The 16,278-nt window shown below is 47.2% G+C and overlaps 1 protein-coding gene across 2 annotated transcripts in view; it reads right to left on the reverse strand.

Annotated features, from left to right (window-relative positions):
* Nucleotides 1–1,637: 1,637 nt before the first annotated feature.
* The window catches only part of Impa2 (inositol monophosphatase 2), a 31,211-nt gene continuing 16,570 nt past the window's right edge, over nucleotides 1,638–16,278 (reverse strand). The window contains exons 3-8 of one of the 2 annotated variants that reach the window (XM_027402705.2): nucleotides 15,216–15,320; nucleotides 11,734–11,779; nucleotides 9,882–9,990; nucleotides 4,833–4,941; nucleotides 3,556–3,707; nucleotides 1,638–2,379 (exon numbers count right to left, since the gene is read on the reverse strand). In XM_027402705.2, the coding sequence (XP_027258506.1) occupies nucleotides 2,264–2,379; nucleotides 3,556–3,707; nucleotides 4,833–4,941; nucleotides 9,882–9,990; nucleotides 11,734–11,779; nucleotides 15,216–15,320 (637 nt within the window). In that variant the 3' untranslated portion in view covers nucleotides 1,638–2,263. The remainder of the gene's footprint in view (nucleotides 2,380–3,555; nucleotides 3,708–4,832; nucleotides 4,942–9,881; nucleotides 9,991–11,733; nucleotides 11,780–15,215; nucleotides 15,321–16,278) is intronic. The other variant, XM_027402706.2, reaches the window with a different exon arrangement.

The raw sequence follows: 16,278 nt of genomic DNA on the forward strand, positions 1-16,278 counted from the left end.
ATGACCTGTGTGGGAGGGTGGGTGGGTGATTTTGCTGACTTGGGCACCACAGAAGCAACTGGTCAGTCGAATTCCCGACAGATCCGTCCCTAAGGAACGACTGAGCAGGCGAAGAAGCCAGTGAGCCAGCAGTGTCCCTGCCTGGCCCAGTCTTGGGGCTTCCCTGTTCCTCAGAGCTCTGTCTCTTAGGGCAGCAGGACTGTGTCACGCTCAAAGCTCAGAGTCAGATTTAGACCCAGCTATTGAGTGACAGTGACACGCAGATGTAGCTTAAGCACTCTGAAGACTTGAGGAAGGGTTGTTCCTGCAGTTATTTATATGAGAATCACCTCCCAATCATTCAGTCCAGGCGGTCTTCCTAACTAAGCTCTACATTGCACAATGCATGAATAATCTGAGGAATTTCTTGTGCATCTGCATATATGCTAGGTACTGTTCTGAGTATATTCTGAGAAAATAAAAAGGCACAAGTCTGAGCCTACCAGGGTAATCAGAAAATATCTTAGTGCCTGGCATTGGCACATGCCCGGAATCCCAGAAGTAGGGAGGTGGAGGCTGGAGGCTGGAGGACCAGGAGTTCAAGGCCACTCTTGGCTATACAGAAAGTTCTAGGCCAGCCTGGGATTCACAAGATCCTGTCTCAAGGAAACAAAATAAAACAATCCACCTATGGAAAAGTACTACTAGAATGAAACAGTAACGAAGATAATTAAAGCAACTTCCAGAGATGAAAAAAGGTAAAAAGAACCCAAAGGCTATCTCAAAATGGCTTAACTGCATTTGGAGGTATTCAGTGGCTTGAAAAGACCAGTGCAATTGGTTCTAGGAAGACCATGGCTGGGAGCTTTGCTTTTTGCCCTTGTGGCCCCAAGTGATAGACAAGTTCCTCAGAGAGAGAGAGAGAGAGAATACTTAACAAAGGCATGGAACTTACCTTATAGTCAAACATGAGAAATACCCAAATTCCCCACTTATTAAGAACAAAGTGGTGGAGGCAGTGGCACACACCTTTAATCCCAGCACTAGGGAGGCCAGAGGCAGGTGGACCTCGTGAGATAAAGGCCAGCTTGGTCTACAGAGTGAGTTCCAAGACAGTCAAGGCTACACAGAGAAACCCTGTCTTGAAAAGCAACAACACAACAAGCAAATAAATAAAACAAGGTATTTTCTACCCCCACCCCCAGCAACTACAGTATGGCAAGTGTGGAACTGTCCAGGCTCACAAGATGGAAAAGTCCCTGAGGCAAATTACAGATATTTCAGAGCCATCTGGACCTTGCCTCAATAGCCTAGAGCCACAGCTTAACTGACAACCAGAATTCTGGTTTTTAGGGTTGGGATGTAGCTCAGGGGTAGACAGCTCGTCTAATGTGTATGAGGTCCTGAGTTCTATCCCAGTATCTCCCCCCACAAAAAACCCCAAAATATCAAAACCAAGCTCCATCTTTAAAAAAGATGCAACTCCTGGGCTGGAGAGATGGCTCAGCCATTAAAGGCTAGGCTCACAACCAAAAAACTAAAAATGCAACTCCTAAAAGATTTTGTTTAAAAAGTTTGCCAAAAAATATTTTAGTTTTGTTTTTTAGTTTCTCATCCCCCTCCCTTTCGAATACATGTAGGCTTCAATAAAGGTTGAATATACATACACCATTTTAATTATACAGCACACTTACTCTCTGAAGATCCACTAAAGGCAGTATAAAAAAATGGAGGATGATCTATATGCACAATTAAATCCAGCCTGTAGATCAGGGGACTGATATTTAGGGGAAATGTTTTCAGTGTTGCCATGGCTGGGGTGCCAGACATCTAAACCAAGCAACGGCAAACGACTTGTGGGGTGACGTCAGTTAACAGCCTTGCCTGCACAGCATGGGGGTTCAGGAAGCCTGAGAGCCAGAGGCTGGAGGGGAACAGAAAGCGTAACGCTTTAATTCTGATTTATTGCATTGTATATTACCGTGGGCAGGGGAGGGCCCGAGAGCAAGTTCCAAAGCTTTATTACCTGAGATTTACATTCTGGAAAAACAATCAAGACTGAATGACTAATACACACCTCACAAGAGATTTAGGTTTGGCTCTGATGAAAGAACTTGTACCGACCTGAAAAGGGCTACATGAGATAGATTACAGAGAAATCAGCTCAGCACCGAGTCCCAACGAGAGCTATAGGAGACTTTTGTCACAGAGCCCTCACCACTGGGACAGCTCTTTCCTAGGGAGCTGCTGAATTTCAGCCTCTAAGCCTCATTCTGTGTGTGGCTCACTTGTCATCATCCCGTCCGTAGTTAATAGTTTGTAAGGCCTGAGCTATGAGCGCTGCCATCTCTCTGGTACCAGCAGCGACGACTCTACAAGACATGAGGTCAAGGGGTCCACCTGTGGACAGAGGGGAGAGCAAACATCTGAGTTATGGGAGCCTGCACAACAGTCTTATACAGCAACTTCTCACAAATGCATGCAGAGGATAAACAACTCATAGGCCTGAGGTGGAGTCCCAGGGCTGGTATCCAACAAGCAGCCAAGAAATGAACCTGGCTGCGTAAAAGGCATGGTGACTCTTGCTGTTTACTCTGCCCTAGTGGGAATGCAGCCAAAGCTGCCCCATTTCAGATGGTTCTGTGAAATGCAAAACTAGGTGAGACCAGGTTGGGAGTATATGGTCCTGCATCTCACCACGCAGCAGGCTGCTGCGGCTGAGTGGGGTGATGTACTTCCCTGACTTAGTAGACCTGGGAGGACCAAGCCTGACTTCTCTGATGCTCCATCACCTTCTTGGGTGTACAATATAAGAAACATCACGCCCAGTGATGACAATCACACAGGTTCAGGACTCAAGGTGCTCAAGTGATAAACCCCAGAGTGTGAGATGCTTTTTAGTGTGAGACAGTCCTGTACCGTTCACTGCCAAAGGCCAGCCAACTTCACGTTTATACACTTCGAGGACATTCAAACCTCTCAGCGGACAAACAGGATGAAGGTGGAAGCCAGACTACAGGAGATCCACTTTCTAAACCCAATAGTTAAAAGCAGGCCATAGCATTTTTGCTAACAAACTCTAAATGAAAATCAAGAAGGAAAAATGGGTCTAACAAGATTTGCCAGAACTCAGGGGAGGGAGCTTTGGGCACAAAATGGTAGAGCAGATGGGGCTCAGGTATGCTCTATAGGGGAGGACCAGTGACTGGGACTCAATGGCACAAAAGCAGAAGGACAGAACAACTTCTGGATACTGGGCTGACCCCGCTCTGGGCTACAGCTCTTGGGGAAGTTTCTGCTCCGTTTACCAACTGGATTGCTGCGGAAGTGTGAGTGTGGGATGCTACCACTTCTGCTACTAGCCAAGTGACTTTCACTTATGTGTGAGGAAGGACAGGACCAAAGCCCTCTATGGTTGGCCACTGCTTGCCATGCACCCTGGTGTAGTCTCGTCTGCAGGATTCAGAGGAAGTGGAAGAATCCAATGTGGTGTGGACCTACTGTGTGCTCTATTCAGTGTCACCTGCTAGTGTCTGCTACTGGGTGGTAAGGGTGGCCAAGGGCCATAGAGCTTACCTGAGGTGTCTATCACAATGCCACCTGCTTCTCTAATGATGACTGTGGCGGCTGCCAGGTCCCAGCAGTGAAGGCCAAACTGATAATAGGCATCGGCGGCGCCTGAAGCCAGGTAGCAGAGTGCCAAGGTGGAGCTTCCAATCACCCGGACCCTGGAGGGAAGGGCAGGGCAGATGTGGGTGAGTGAGAGGGCACCTGCCATGGCATGACTGATGCTTATCCCATCACCCCTTGCTAGGGATTTTGCCAGCAAGCTCGGGACACAGAGTGCAGGCCTGGAGTGTGTGGCCTCAGTAGACGATTCTTCCACAATGACATTAGTGTGTCACTAATTCTGGTCAACAATGCAGCCAGAGGACTGAAGTTCTTACTCAACATTAGAAGGTTACATGTAGGGCCTTCACGGAGTGGGTGGTTACCACACAGATGTGAGAGAGGCAAGGATGAAGTAATTTTGACTTAAGCACATGTGAGAAATAACCAACAGTTTATCGAGCAGGTATGTCCAACCTGTGGCCCGTAGACCATATTTGCCTTAGGCTAGGTACAAATGTGACCCAGCCTGTTTATAAATATAGCACCATAACAGAACATCAAGTGTTTGGACACTGTGGTGTAGTGAGTGAGAATGGCCTCCCTAGGTACTTATGGTACATATATTTCAAAACTTGGTCCTCAGTGGGTGGAACTGTTTGGAAAAGATTGGGAGGTGTGGCCTTGCCAGAGGAAGTGTTGTCACCAGGAGTGGGCTTTGAGGTTTCAAGCTCCCCCAACACCATTCCCCAGCTATCTCTCTTTGCCTTGTGGTTGTTGTCTCAACTGTTGCTCCAGCACCATGCCTGTCTGCTGCCATGCTCCCTACCATGATGGCCAGGGACTCACCCTCTGAAACTGTGAGCCCCCAATAAACTCTTCTATAAGTTGCCTTGGTCATAGTACCTCATCTTATCAATAGAAAGGTAACTTTGAACACCCCTGGTCCAAGGCAAAGCCACTGAGAGGCTCCAAAGACCCATAAGACTCATTGGTTGAGGGACCCAAGCTTAGTTTCTTGGCTCTCAAACACAGATTAGAAGGACACAGGACACATCCGTTTCCTGACACCTGGCAGCCAGAATGTTCCGTGGATGATGGCGCATGGTGTGCCTCTCTGAGCCTGATGTCAGCAACCTCCTGCCCTACCTCTCCCGGTGCCTCCTCTTCACATCCCTTGGGGGTGCTTAGCCAAAAGCACATTTGGTTTTCAACCCACTGGCTACGGGACTGAGGACCTGTACCCATGAGCCTTGGCGTGTAGCAGCCGCTCCATGTTGCTCAGGAATACTTTCAGGGTATCGGGGTCACGTTTGGGCCCAATTTCTGTCAGAACCAAGGCCTTCGAGAGATCTGCAAGAAAGAACTTCCTGTCAACACAAACATCGAGCCCAGGATCAGATGGGAGTCATTTGGGCTCCCTCAAGAATGGCCGATCCCACACATCTTTGTGCTGTGATGGGCAGAGAGTAAAAGTAACCTGTTCTAATTCAAGCTGTCACTGGCTTGCAGAGCTGAGTGTGTAGAACTGACCCCCCCCCCAGTCACCTCTCAGGGACACTCCACTGTGCGGAAGTGCACATGGACCTCAGGAGAACCAAGGGGCTTATAAAGACAGCTACCGTCAAATGATCTCACACTAGCAACATCCCATGTCTGAACATGAAAAGGCACCTCATGAAATACATTGTCCTCTGAGAGTGTAAGACTTCCTCTATCTGCTCTGATCACAGGATTGGGCCTCTTCCTTTGGAGGTGACTTAGGATCTGTGTGTGACCTGGACACAGAGGGGCTGACACTTGGAAACTCATAGCCACCTTCACTCCAGGGCCATCTAAGTGCTCACACCAAGGGCCCAGATATGTCACAAGGTGACAGTACCTGAGCAGACAGCCTGGCTTGTGGATCAGGAACACGACTGAGACTCACTGTGGGGGACATCCTTATGTCACATATGTCAAACTGGTCCTACCTCAGCAACCCCATGATTAGAGGGTTAACAGCCTCTAGCATGTTATTTAATTCAACAGGCCTTATTCTGTGTAACACCTCCAAAACAGTCCTCCACATCCCAGATTCCCTCGCTCCTGTCTATACAAGCAAGCTTTTAATACTACAACAAACCATGGTGAATCCTACACACAACTATAAAGGGGTAAACAAAAGAACAGAAAATACCCTCTCAACAGTCAATAAAAGGACACTTGAAAACCTGCCCATAATAGAAATAGCATGAAAAACAGCAAAACTCAAAATCAGAGGACACAGAACTTAGGGGAAAAAAAGTATTTCAGATAGTGAATAAAAGGAGGAGCTCCATAAACTAGGAGCTCTAGGGCTGTCTCAGTGGTCAAACCTTCGCTTCCTGAGGACCAGTCTGGTTCCCGGCACCCACACTGGATGGCTTGAAACCACTTATAACTCCTGGACACTGAGGGCATCCCTATGTAACATGTTTGTAAGGAAAGGACACCAGTTTCCTATAACAGAGGTCCCAAAAGACAGACCACAAAGCAACAGCTAAGGAAAATAAATACTAACAATTACAATTCAAGAGTACTCTTCTGAAGTAAAAAGAGATATGAAATATTCAAAGAACCATGTCCCCAGGAGAAGTGACTCAGCTCTGTAGTCTACCTCAGTAAGATTATTGTAGTCTAGAGACAAAACAAAAAACAAAAACACCCCACAAAAAAACTCCTCTAAAAGAACAAAATACTAACAAGGTGCATCCAGGAAAAAAACCAAAGTTCCTTACAAGTGGAAGAAAATTAAACTGTCACCAGATATGGTGGCACTTCTGTATTCTTAGAATTTAGAAGGTAGAGGCAGGAAGGCTGAGTTTAAGGCTAGACTGGGTTACACAGTGGGATCCTGTCTTACAAAGAAATGCGTTTTTGAACTGTTCACTTTCACCAACACTATCTGCTAGCACACAATGGGGGCATTTTAGATGTTCAATACAGAAGAGGCAAGCCTTGAATTTTATTGCTAGAAAAACAAACTTACAAGTAAAAGGACAATGATAAGCTGCAATGAACACAAGGAAGTCACCCGACACTGTTCTCATGAACCCATCCTGAGGGGTCAACTAGGACTTGACTCTCAAAGTGCGATTCCCATCACTTTCCATCGCTGCTCCATTAGCACTTCCCCCATTGAACCTGGATACGGCTCACTATGCTGCCTCACGCGCTCAGCTGACAACAGCAAGCATAGGAGGTGGGTGTCCCCAACAAAGTAGCCCATGGCCTCACTGTCCCAGCCGATGCTAATAGATATGAAGTTCTCCTGCCATACACAGTAGGAAGATAGCAAGTGTCCTTCAAATTCTGAAGCTGTGAATATTATCAAGTGCATTAAACCTTGAACTACAAGTAGATTTTTCTTTATGGAAATAACATAATAAGTAAGAAAGCAAGCAGCCAGAAGATATTTTTTTAAGATTAAAAAGAAATATTTATTTATTTTTATTTCGTTTGCATTGGTGTTTTGCCTGCATGTATGTCTGTATGAGGGCGTCAGATCCCCTAGAACTGGAGTTACAGACAATTGTGAGCTGCCACGTGGGTGCTGGGAATTGAACCTGGGTACTTTGGAAGAGCAGCCAGTGTTCTTAACTACTGAGCCATCTCTCCAGTCCCATTAGGACATGTTTTTTTTTTTTTTTGGGGGGGGGGTTCTTGAGACAGTGTTTCTCTGGGTAGCCCTGGTTGTCCTGGAACTCACTCGGTAAACCAGGCTGGCCTTGAACTCAGAGATCTGCCTGCCTCTGTCTCCCGAGTGGAATATTGGGATTAAAGGAATGGACCTCCACACACAGCTGCAAGAGGATTTTGAAAAACTAAAATCATTATGACTTGAGAATTTGGAAGTGAAATAGGTGAGTCCACCAATTACCAACATCACCAGACAGAAATTCAAGAGGAGTTTAGAATTTGGGAGAACTTATGTCAGGGGTGGTTGTGCACACCTGTGATCCAGCAGCAAGCCCTAAGTAGCCAGAGGAGGGAGGGCTGCTGCAAGTTCAAGACAGGTCTGGTCTCTATCAGTGACAGCCCATTTCAAACACTGAAACAAAAGAAGAGAACTTGGGGGGGGGGAAACGTGTGTCTTCCCCAACAGTTAAAGACTTCAGACCTCCTGCTGTACCTACCAAGCGCTAGATTATAGGCCCACACTGCCACACCCCTGCTACCTACAATCATAGCTTAAAAAAAAAAAAAAAAAAAAAAAGACAGGCAGGTTCTCTCTAGTATGTAGCTCTGGCAATCCTATGATTTGCCATGCAGACCAAGATGGCCTTGAACTTACAGAGATCCATCTGCTTCTGTGCCCCCTACCCCCAAGCTGGGGATTAAAGTCCTCTGAGATCATGCCCAGCCTCTACAACTCACTATCTTCCCCCTGCAGCTGCTTTTGAACATGCCACCATGAGTTCTGAGAGGTCACCTAATCCACTCTAGGCATAGCCTCAGGCAGGTGTCAGAATGGGGACCTGAAGCCAGTCTGTGTACTGCCCAGAACACTGTGACATCTGTGACCAGAGATGAAAACAGCACATTGGATTTCACCAATGTGGCATTGATGGCGAGATGAGGACAGTGTTGCAGTGGGCAGCAGGGAAGGGAGGGCAGAAGCTTTAGGGACAGCGGCTTCCTTCTACCTAGTTCCCCAGTGCTTCCTGGGCCCAGTAATGTGGAAGTCAGCCTTGTGCGGTTAGGAGGTGCCAGAGCAGAGATGGGAGGATCTACCAGAGCCTGCAGTCACCACCGGATGAACTGTGAAGGCAGCCAACCAGGAAGTGGGTGTGTGAATAGTTTAGTGTCATATCAAACGAAATCTGGAGCAAAGTTCACCCGGGCATGTTCAATGGCTGGCTTCCTCACCCTGTCTCTCCCAGCTAGGCTTGGATGGATGCCTTTTGCCAGCATGGCTGGAACTAAAACCACCCCACGGCCAAACTAAACACTCTGGCAGGAGAAATGAGGCAAGGTACTCTTTCTGGCCTACTGTGGGGTCAGAGCACTGACTGAGCTGGTCATCCCGCTGGGGAGCCTCATGGCGGCCCTGTGAGTTCCATTCCCCCTGCTCTGGGTCCATGCAGTCTCCCAACCTCTCTTCCCCAAAGGCGAAGAGCACATCCACACACAGTGCCTTCACACAGTAGGTCAGCTCCTCACAGGCTGGCTCCTGCCACTCTTGATGGTTGCAGGGCTGGCTAGGGACGGCAGCATTAACTAGGGAGGATGAAACGGTGGGGAAATAGAGAGGAAGGATACATGGAAAGGAACCGTGCAAAGATAAATTGGCAATGGGCACAGAGAAGAGGACATTAAAGGAGGCAGGCAGGCTGGGAGCCAAGGGCTGTCATCTCGGGACTAACGCCAGGATCAGCAAACAGAAAGCAGGGGCTGACTTTGAGGTACTTTATGATGTGCAGCCTCTGACACTATGTTAGACCAGATCAGAGACTGCGACTGCCACCCATGAGCTGCCCAGTGCTGCAGAGTGAACGAGGGTGCGTTAGGCTGGCACTCCACCCCAGCCCTCACTACCTCTCCAAACTCGATTATGTAGACACGCAGGGTCTTTTACAGTCTTCCTCTCCCACAGCTGCTTCTCTTCTAGGCTCCCTCTTTTTTCTTCTCCTCTGAATCTGCACACTGCCACGTCTCCACCTCACCAACGTAAACAAAAACCCTGGCCATTTCTCTGCTTCCCACCCTATCTATCCTATATGCAAAAGAATGGTACTAGTTTAGTCACTATGGGGACAAAGGGAGGAGGGAGAATCCCCAGCTGGCACACTGTCAGTGGCAGGCAATTCCACGGTTTACCTCCCACAAGTGAACAATGTCCTTGAACCTCTACACTGGCAGCCATAATCTTGGTGGTCGGCCTGAGGCACAGGCAAACACTGCTTCTCTACATAGCTCATCCCCAACATGCTTGCCCTTCTAACACCCAGGGCAGAGACCAAATGCATTTGAGTGGCTATGGCCATGGGTACCACCGAGCTGTGCCCAGATGTTCTGCTGGGCCTCAGCCTTGGCTACTCTCGTAGTCCCACCAGACCAAACTGTAACCAGTAACTGCCACTTAAAAGATGGTAATACAAAAGGACATAATAATGCATTCAGGCATTGCCACTACACACAGTAAGCTGTGTCCATCTCCACTAGGGACATGGCATCCCTACAAAGAGCTAGAACTATTTGTAATAGTGACACTGGGCACTTCCTATTCACCTATCTCTTTCACAACCTGAGAGGAGCTGAACGAACCCCACCTGTCTCCCTGGAGACCTGGAGCCGCTGGCCATTGCAGAAGGCACCCTGGCCCCTCCTGCCGGTGTACAGCCGCTCCTCAGTGCAGTGGTGGATCACTCCGAATTCCAGCTATAAGGGGCAGGAAGAAATCGGATGCATGTCACTCCTTGACACAGCATGTCACTCCTTGACACAGAAGTAACAGCGGTCTAAAAATGAAGGCTCCTCTTACAGCTGGAACCAGCAGCATGACAACGGGACAGAAACTGCCTTCCAAAAAGGAATGGAGAAAAGCCAACTTCAAAGTACACCTGGACATTAAAGCAAGCCGTTTCTTAGATGAACATATTAAAACTGTATTAATATTAATGGAACTATATTAAAGTTATCATAATAAGGTATTGAAAGTTTCAGTCTTTAAATCTTTAGAATGACCTCCCTCTCTTCCCCTCTGGCAAAAAGGCTGTGACAAATAAAACAAAACAAAACCACCTTAAGTTTTCTCCAGGTTGCTGGTGTGTGAAGAGCTAGGCACACATCCACAGGGCCAACAGAACCGGGAACCCATGGACATCCCCAGGGAGTATGGCTACTGCCCAGAGAGGGTCCCTATGCAGGCAGAATCAACAGTGACAATATTAACAAAGCTTCCCAACAAGTAGATGCCAACGTGGAAGTGACAAGCCTCCCACCCAAGCACTGCTATCTCTTTTCTGCCTGATTTTCACCACCTGTGTGTGGTGTCAGGAGTCCCATATTTCCATCTTTAGGGAAGTCAGGATGGCTTAGCAGTCTTGGGTAGCCCTGAGGTAAGCTCAGCAGAAATGGGTATCCAGCTTAAAGAACAGGTTTATTTCCAGACAGGGACTTCCCAACAGTGTGTGGCTCTCTAGCAATACTTACTTATCACCTCCACCCCCCACGACTCTGGCTACAGCATGATAACCAAATCTAGGCATCAGAATTGTGTGGGTCTTGGTCAGCTGTGATAAGGTCCCAAGATCAAGGGAAATGCCTATGGGCAAGAGGAAAAGGAGAGTTGCTTCCTAGGTTGGCCCATGACTGTGCTCTGTAACTAGAAACACACATGGACATAAGAGTAGGGCTCAGCCATGCCGAGCACCTGTCTGACCTTTGTGGCCCCAGTCTACTTTCCCTGACTCCTGTTACAATAACCTGGCAGCTAAAAGAAAATTCATGCTCTCTGGTCTCCGTGACAACACCGAACAGAGAAACTAATGGCTTGTCAATTTCTTACTCAACCTGGCAATATTAAAATTTTTATTGATCTACACCAAAAGTGTTTTGAGGTAGGTGTAAACTTTTGTTCCCATGAGGGGACTGCATGCTGCTATTGAAGATGGCAATGCTATGCTATTCTCAAGGGGGGCAGTTGAGGAAGACATGGAGCCCCAACTCTGCCTCATGCTCCTACATAAGCCGCCACCCCTGCCTTTCCTTAAGGTCTCATGCTATGGCTTAGTTCATAAAGTCTCTGGGAATCCTGATAGGGCCACGTTCTCATACTAATAGCCAGGAGGGAAAGAAGAATAGAATATTGAGATTAAAAATGTCATCCAAAAATAGGAGCTCCCTTGTTTGTGACTAGATCACACGCTCTAGGGGTCAGATGGAGACACATGCTGACCATCTGCTCAGAACATCGCTTTCCATAGCAGCTATGACTAGACCACAGCAAAAAGGAGCCAGCCCAGACTGGGAGATAAGCCCCAGCCAACACCCCTACAAAAATCCTTCTGTGTTTTACTTTCTTGGATTGGAAAAATACATACTTGGATGTACTAGTCACGGCGAAGGCACAAGTCAAAGAGCAAAGCAGAAGTTGAAACCAAACAAGGAGGGTTACATTACCTCCTGGTGAACTGCAAATCCGATGCTAACTGCCACAGTAGGGAATCTGCAAGGGAAGAGGGAATGGGTCATAGATAAAGTAGGTACAGAGGGACACTTGTTCTCAGAAGCTGTGTATGGTTGTATGAAGGCTCCCTTCCATTACACAAGGACCTTTCTGCGCTCTGGTTGGGTTTGACTTTCAAAATGACTTTCCAGTTTCACTCACGGCTTTTGATATAAACAGACTTAGCTAGTCATGCCGTAAGATAGCTAACTTAAAGCAAGAGCCGTGCTCTGGAAGCTGTGTCAAGACTGATAACAATTTAACAATGACCACATAATACTAATTAGGGATGATTTTAATAACCACACTTCTGGCTCTCAGCAACCTAAGCCAGTAGAGAGACTTTGAAAAAGGCCAACCCCTATTTGAGAATGTATGTGGAGGACCCAGTAGATGATGTCACAGACCCTGGACCACAGCCACCACACAGGCACAATCTTTCATCAGTAGTGCTAACATCCCCATCCTGTCTTCTGCTCTCCCAGCAGGCAACAGCAGTGTGAGCCAGTGGTAGAGAGACTGGTTTCAGGACTGTGGCTTTAGTTTTCTCAGTGTGTTGCTGGGTCTCAAAATAATCTCTCCTTTGTGCGAAGACCTTAGGAGCTTAAAAAACAGGAACGGGGCAAGGAAAGACCAAGTGCTGTTAACTCACAGGGAGAAATACCAACCAAGACCACGAGCAGAACCTGTGCAGAAACCCTGAAGCCTCTCTGTTTCCTAGGCAGGCTCCTCACAGCATTCCCTCAGCCATGTTGGCTATGGGCCCAGCATTGCAGCTTTCTAATGGCTCAGATCACAGGCTGCAGCTGTGGCCTTCACATCCTGGGACTGCCAGGTCAATACTAGAGCCTATTTCTCAGAGGACACTCTTTCCAGCCTGATTCCCCTGAGGGCTGCACACCAGGAAGCACTAGAGATCCCAAGGTCAATGCGGCCTTTAGCTGGAATGTGGTCTGGACATCGAATCCATGTTATGATGTACCTTGGATGACAAACCAGAAGACAGAGGTAGGTACCCCACTCACTAGGGAAAAAATCCTGAGAGTAGGGGTTATGCTTTAGTGAAGTGGCAGCCTGGTGGGCAGCAGGTGGCACTACTACACGGTGTCAAAAAGGTCCCCCTGTTGAGACTGAGTTCTCAACGTTAACAGTCATACACAGTGGTCATGCTTCACGTGTACTCGGAACTACTTGGCAGGTAAGCATAGCATGGAGGCTCCCAAGGGCTCAAGAGCTAGGCATCCCACACCTGGCTCTGCTTACTCGACTTATTCAATATAAAGTGGACACGCCCTGGGAGTGTGGGTCCGGGGATGGGAAGTGCTGGCAGCATAGAAATGTCTCCAGGGAATGGCAAGTTAAAATACCTGCCCTCTGTGGAAGCCACCACGTATTGTACCTCTGGGTCTTGGCTCCTTCTACACGGCTGTGGACAAGTCTACACAGCTCCCTTACCTGTCACTGCCAGGGACCTTCTAGGTAGCTCTTCAGCCTTACTCCCCATAAACCCTGTCTGCAGTCAAGGTGTTGGCTCTTCTGAGAGTGACTCTCAACTCTCATTGGCACATCCTGGCTCTGTACCTCAGCCCCAGGCTTCCTTCCCTAACTTTACCTCTTTTGTAGGAGCAACTTGTCAAAGCAGTTGCTCTTCAATCCTATTCAATGTCTTAGAACTGTAAACAATCTTCTAAATTCGTTTCGTCTACAGGCAATTACGTTTTTTCACTTTCAAAGGACAGTAAAATATTTAAGGGTAGGGAAAGCAGGTCTCAAACCTGTGATCCCATCTTGGCCTTTGGATTACAGGCCTGTACTAGCAAAAATATTTAAAAAAAAAAAAAGGGGGGGGGGACTCTAAATGTAGCTCAAGCTGGCCTTGAGCTCCTGATTCTCCAGTCTCCACCTCTCAAGTGTTGGGATTACAGGTGCATGTCAACACACACACACACACACACACACACACACACACACACACACACACACACACGGCACAGGGTCTTACTATATGGCCCTGGCTGGTCTGGAACTCACAAAGATCTACCTATTTCTGCCTCTAAGTACTAGAATTAAAGGTGTGTGACATACTTAGCAGAAAATATTTTTAAAACAAAATTTCCTTCCTTTCCTTCTTTAGAGTCACAAATGGAACCCGACCCCACCCCAGCACCAAGACAGGGGGTATTTATGTGTAGCCCTGGCTGTGCTGGAACTCACTCTGTAGACCCCGCTGGACTTGAACTCAGAGATCTGCCTGCCTCTGCTTCCTTGAGTGCTAGGATTAACGGTGTGTACCACCACCACCTGATGGAAAACCTTCTCCCCCAAGACAAGGTTTCTCTGTGTAACTGTCTTGACTATCCTGGAACTCTGTAGACCAGGCTGGTCTAGAACTCACTGAGATCCACCTGCCTCTGACTCAAGTGCTGGGATTAAAGGTGTGTGCCACCACCGCTTGGCCGGAAAAACCTTTTTTTTTTTTTCTTTTATTAGTTCAAATTAGGAACAAGCTTGCTTCAGATGTCAATCCCTTCTCCCTCTCCCTCCCCTCCCCACCAACATCCCACCTGCCCCTAGCCATCCCCCCTCCACTCCCCAGGCAGGGTAAGGCCCTCAAAAGGGGCTCCCAAGTCTACCACATCATCCTGGGCCAGGCCTAGGCCCTTTCCCATGTGTCCAGGCCAAGAAAGCATCCCTTCACATGGAACGGGCTCTCAAAATCCCTTCTTTTTTTTTTTTTTTTAAGACCTTACATATTTAATACAGTGCATTACCCCTGTACAAATGGAAAAAAATTAAGTTCAACATTTCCAGACCAATATGGCTGTTAATTTTTGTACAATGCCAACTCAACACAGTAAACTGGGATACTTTTTTCCAAAGTTGACAGCACAGCTAAAGTTTCCAAAAATTCAAATATATATATATATATGTGAAAGCCAATAATGGCAGTATGTTATGCATCAATAGCAGCAACAGCTTTTCCAGGTTCTGCAGTCATTTGAACAAAATTGTAGAGACATCCAGCACACTCCATTGAAAAAAATAAAAAATAAAAAACAAAATCCCAGAAAACAGCACAGTTCTGTTACTCTTGTGGTACCTGGCACCATTTTTTTTTTTTTTTAAATTAGCTTCTCAATCATCATCTGGAAGGAAACCATTCTGAGCAACATCATTAAAAACAGCTCTGCTAAAGCATGGTCACTACTATGTATCATAAAGCAGGTCCACATATGAATGAGTACATATCATGTTTGTCTTTTTGTGATTGGGTTACCTGGCTCAGAATGGTTTCTTCAAGTTCCATCGGGAAAACCTTTTTAAAATGTCAAGATTTGATTTTCTTTTATAAGAGTAGACACCTGTCACATATATTGAAAAGAAACCTAGAGGCCACATGGAGCCCTGAGCCTGCAAGCTCCCAGGTTCTCCTCACCTGTGCACGAAGTTACAGGTGCCGTCGATGGGGTCGATGATCCAGGTTGGGCTGTGGGTGAGCACACACTTGGCCCCGGAGGCTGTGGCCTCTTCTGCAATGAACCTGCTGGGGCAGGGGGCTCAGCCTGAGTCAATGTCCAACATTCAGCAGAAGAGTGTGTGTAGCAGGTACAAGGCTCAGGGTTCCAGCCCCAGTACAACCCCCACCCCCAAACCAGAATGACTTTCACTGTGGCAGTTTTGGGGACACACAAAGGAAACGGAGGCAGAGATACAGGAGTGCAGAACACCTGAAAGAGTGCAGAGGCAAGCAAAACTTGGCTCCCATTTCAGCAGCAGAGGCCCAAGAGGTCATGCTGGCATGCAGAGCAGAACCCAGGCCATGGAAGAATAACTGTCACCTACATTTCCCTTTGCCACCGATGACTCTACCCTTCCCTCCTGGCAGGTATGGGCTTTTCCTATGTCAAGGACCCTGCTTTATGTTCTGATTGACTTATGTATTCAGCAGATATTGCTATGTGCTGGGTACACACAGCGCACCAGATTACAGTGACCTCAAGGGGGCAGAAGGCAGTAGGGACATTGAGCAGCTGCTCAAGCCGCCATCCTCTTCCCCAGCTGGAGAACCTCACTATCTTGGATTCATCACTCAAGAGGATAGGGATGACCACAGGGCTTGTGTCAGGGACATGTCACCACAATGAATGAGAGAGGAAGAGACCAAAACACAGCATCAAACAGACAGTTCTCTTAAGAGATTAACAAACTGACAGGTCTCTGTCCAAACATACAGAGGAAATGCAAATTACTAAAATCAGAGATGAAAAAGTGTTTTTTTTTTTTTAACAGACTCCAGAATACTCCCATTTAGATCTAAAAGAAATGTACAAATTTTCTAAATATAAACCTACCGAAATTTAAACCAGAAGATACAAACAATGTACTCGGGCTGTAACAAGCTATGAGATGGAGGCAGTAACTTAAAAGTCCTTCCACAAATAAAAGCCCAGGATCAGATGGATCCACTACTGAATCCTATTAAACTTTTAAGGAAGTCA

This window comes from Cricetulus griseus, chromosome 2, assembly GCF_003668045.3.
Source record: "Cricetulus griseus strain 17A/GY chromosome 2, alternate assembly CriGri-PICRH-1.0, whole genome shotgun sequence".
Taxonomy (NCBI): domain Eukaryota; kingdom Metazoa; phylum Chordata; class Mammalia; order Rodentia; family Cricetidae; genus Cricetulus; species Cricetulus griseus.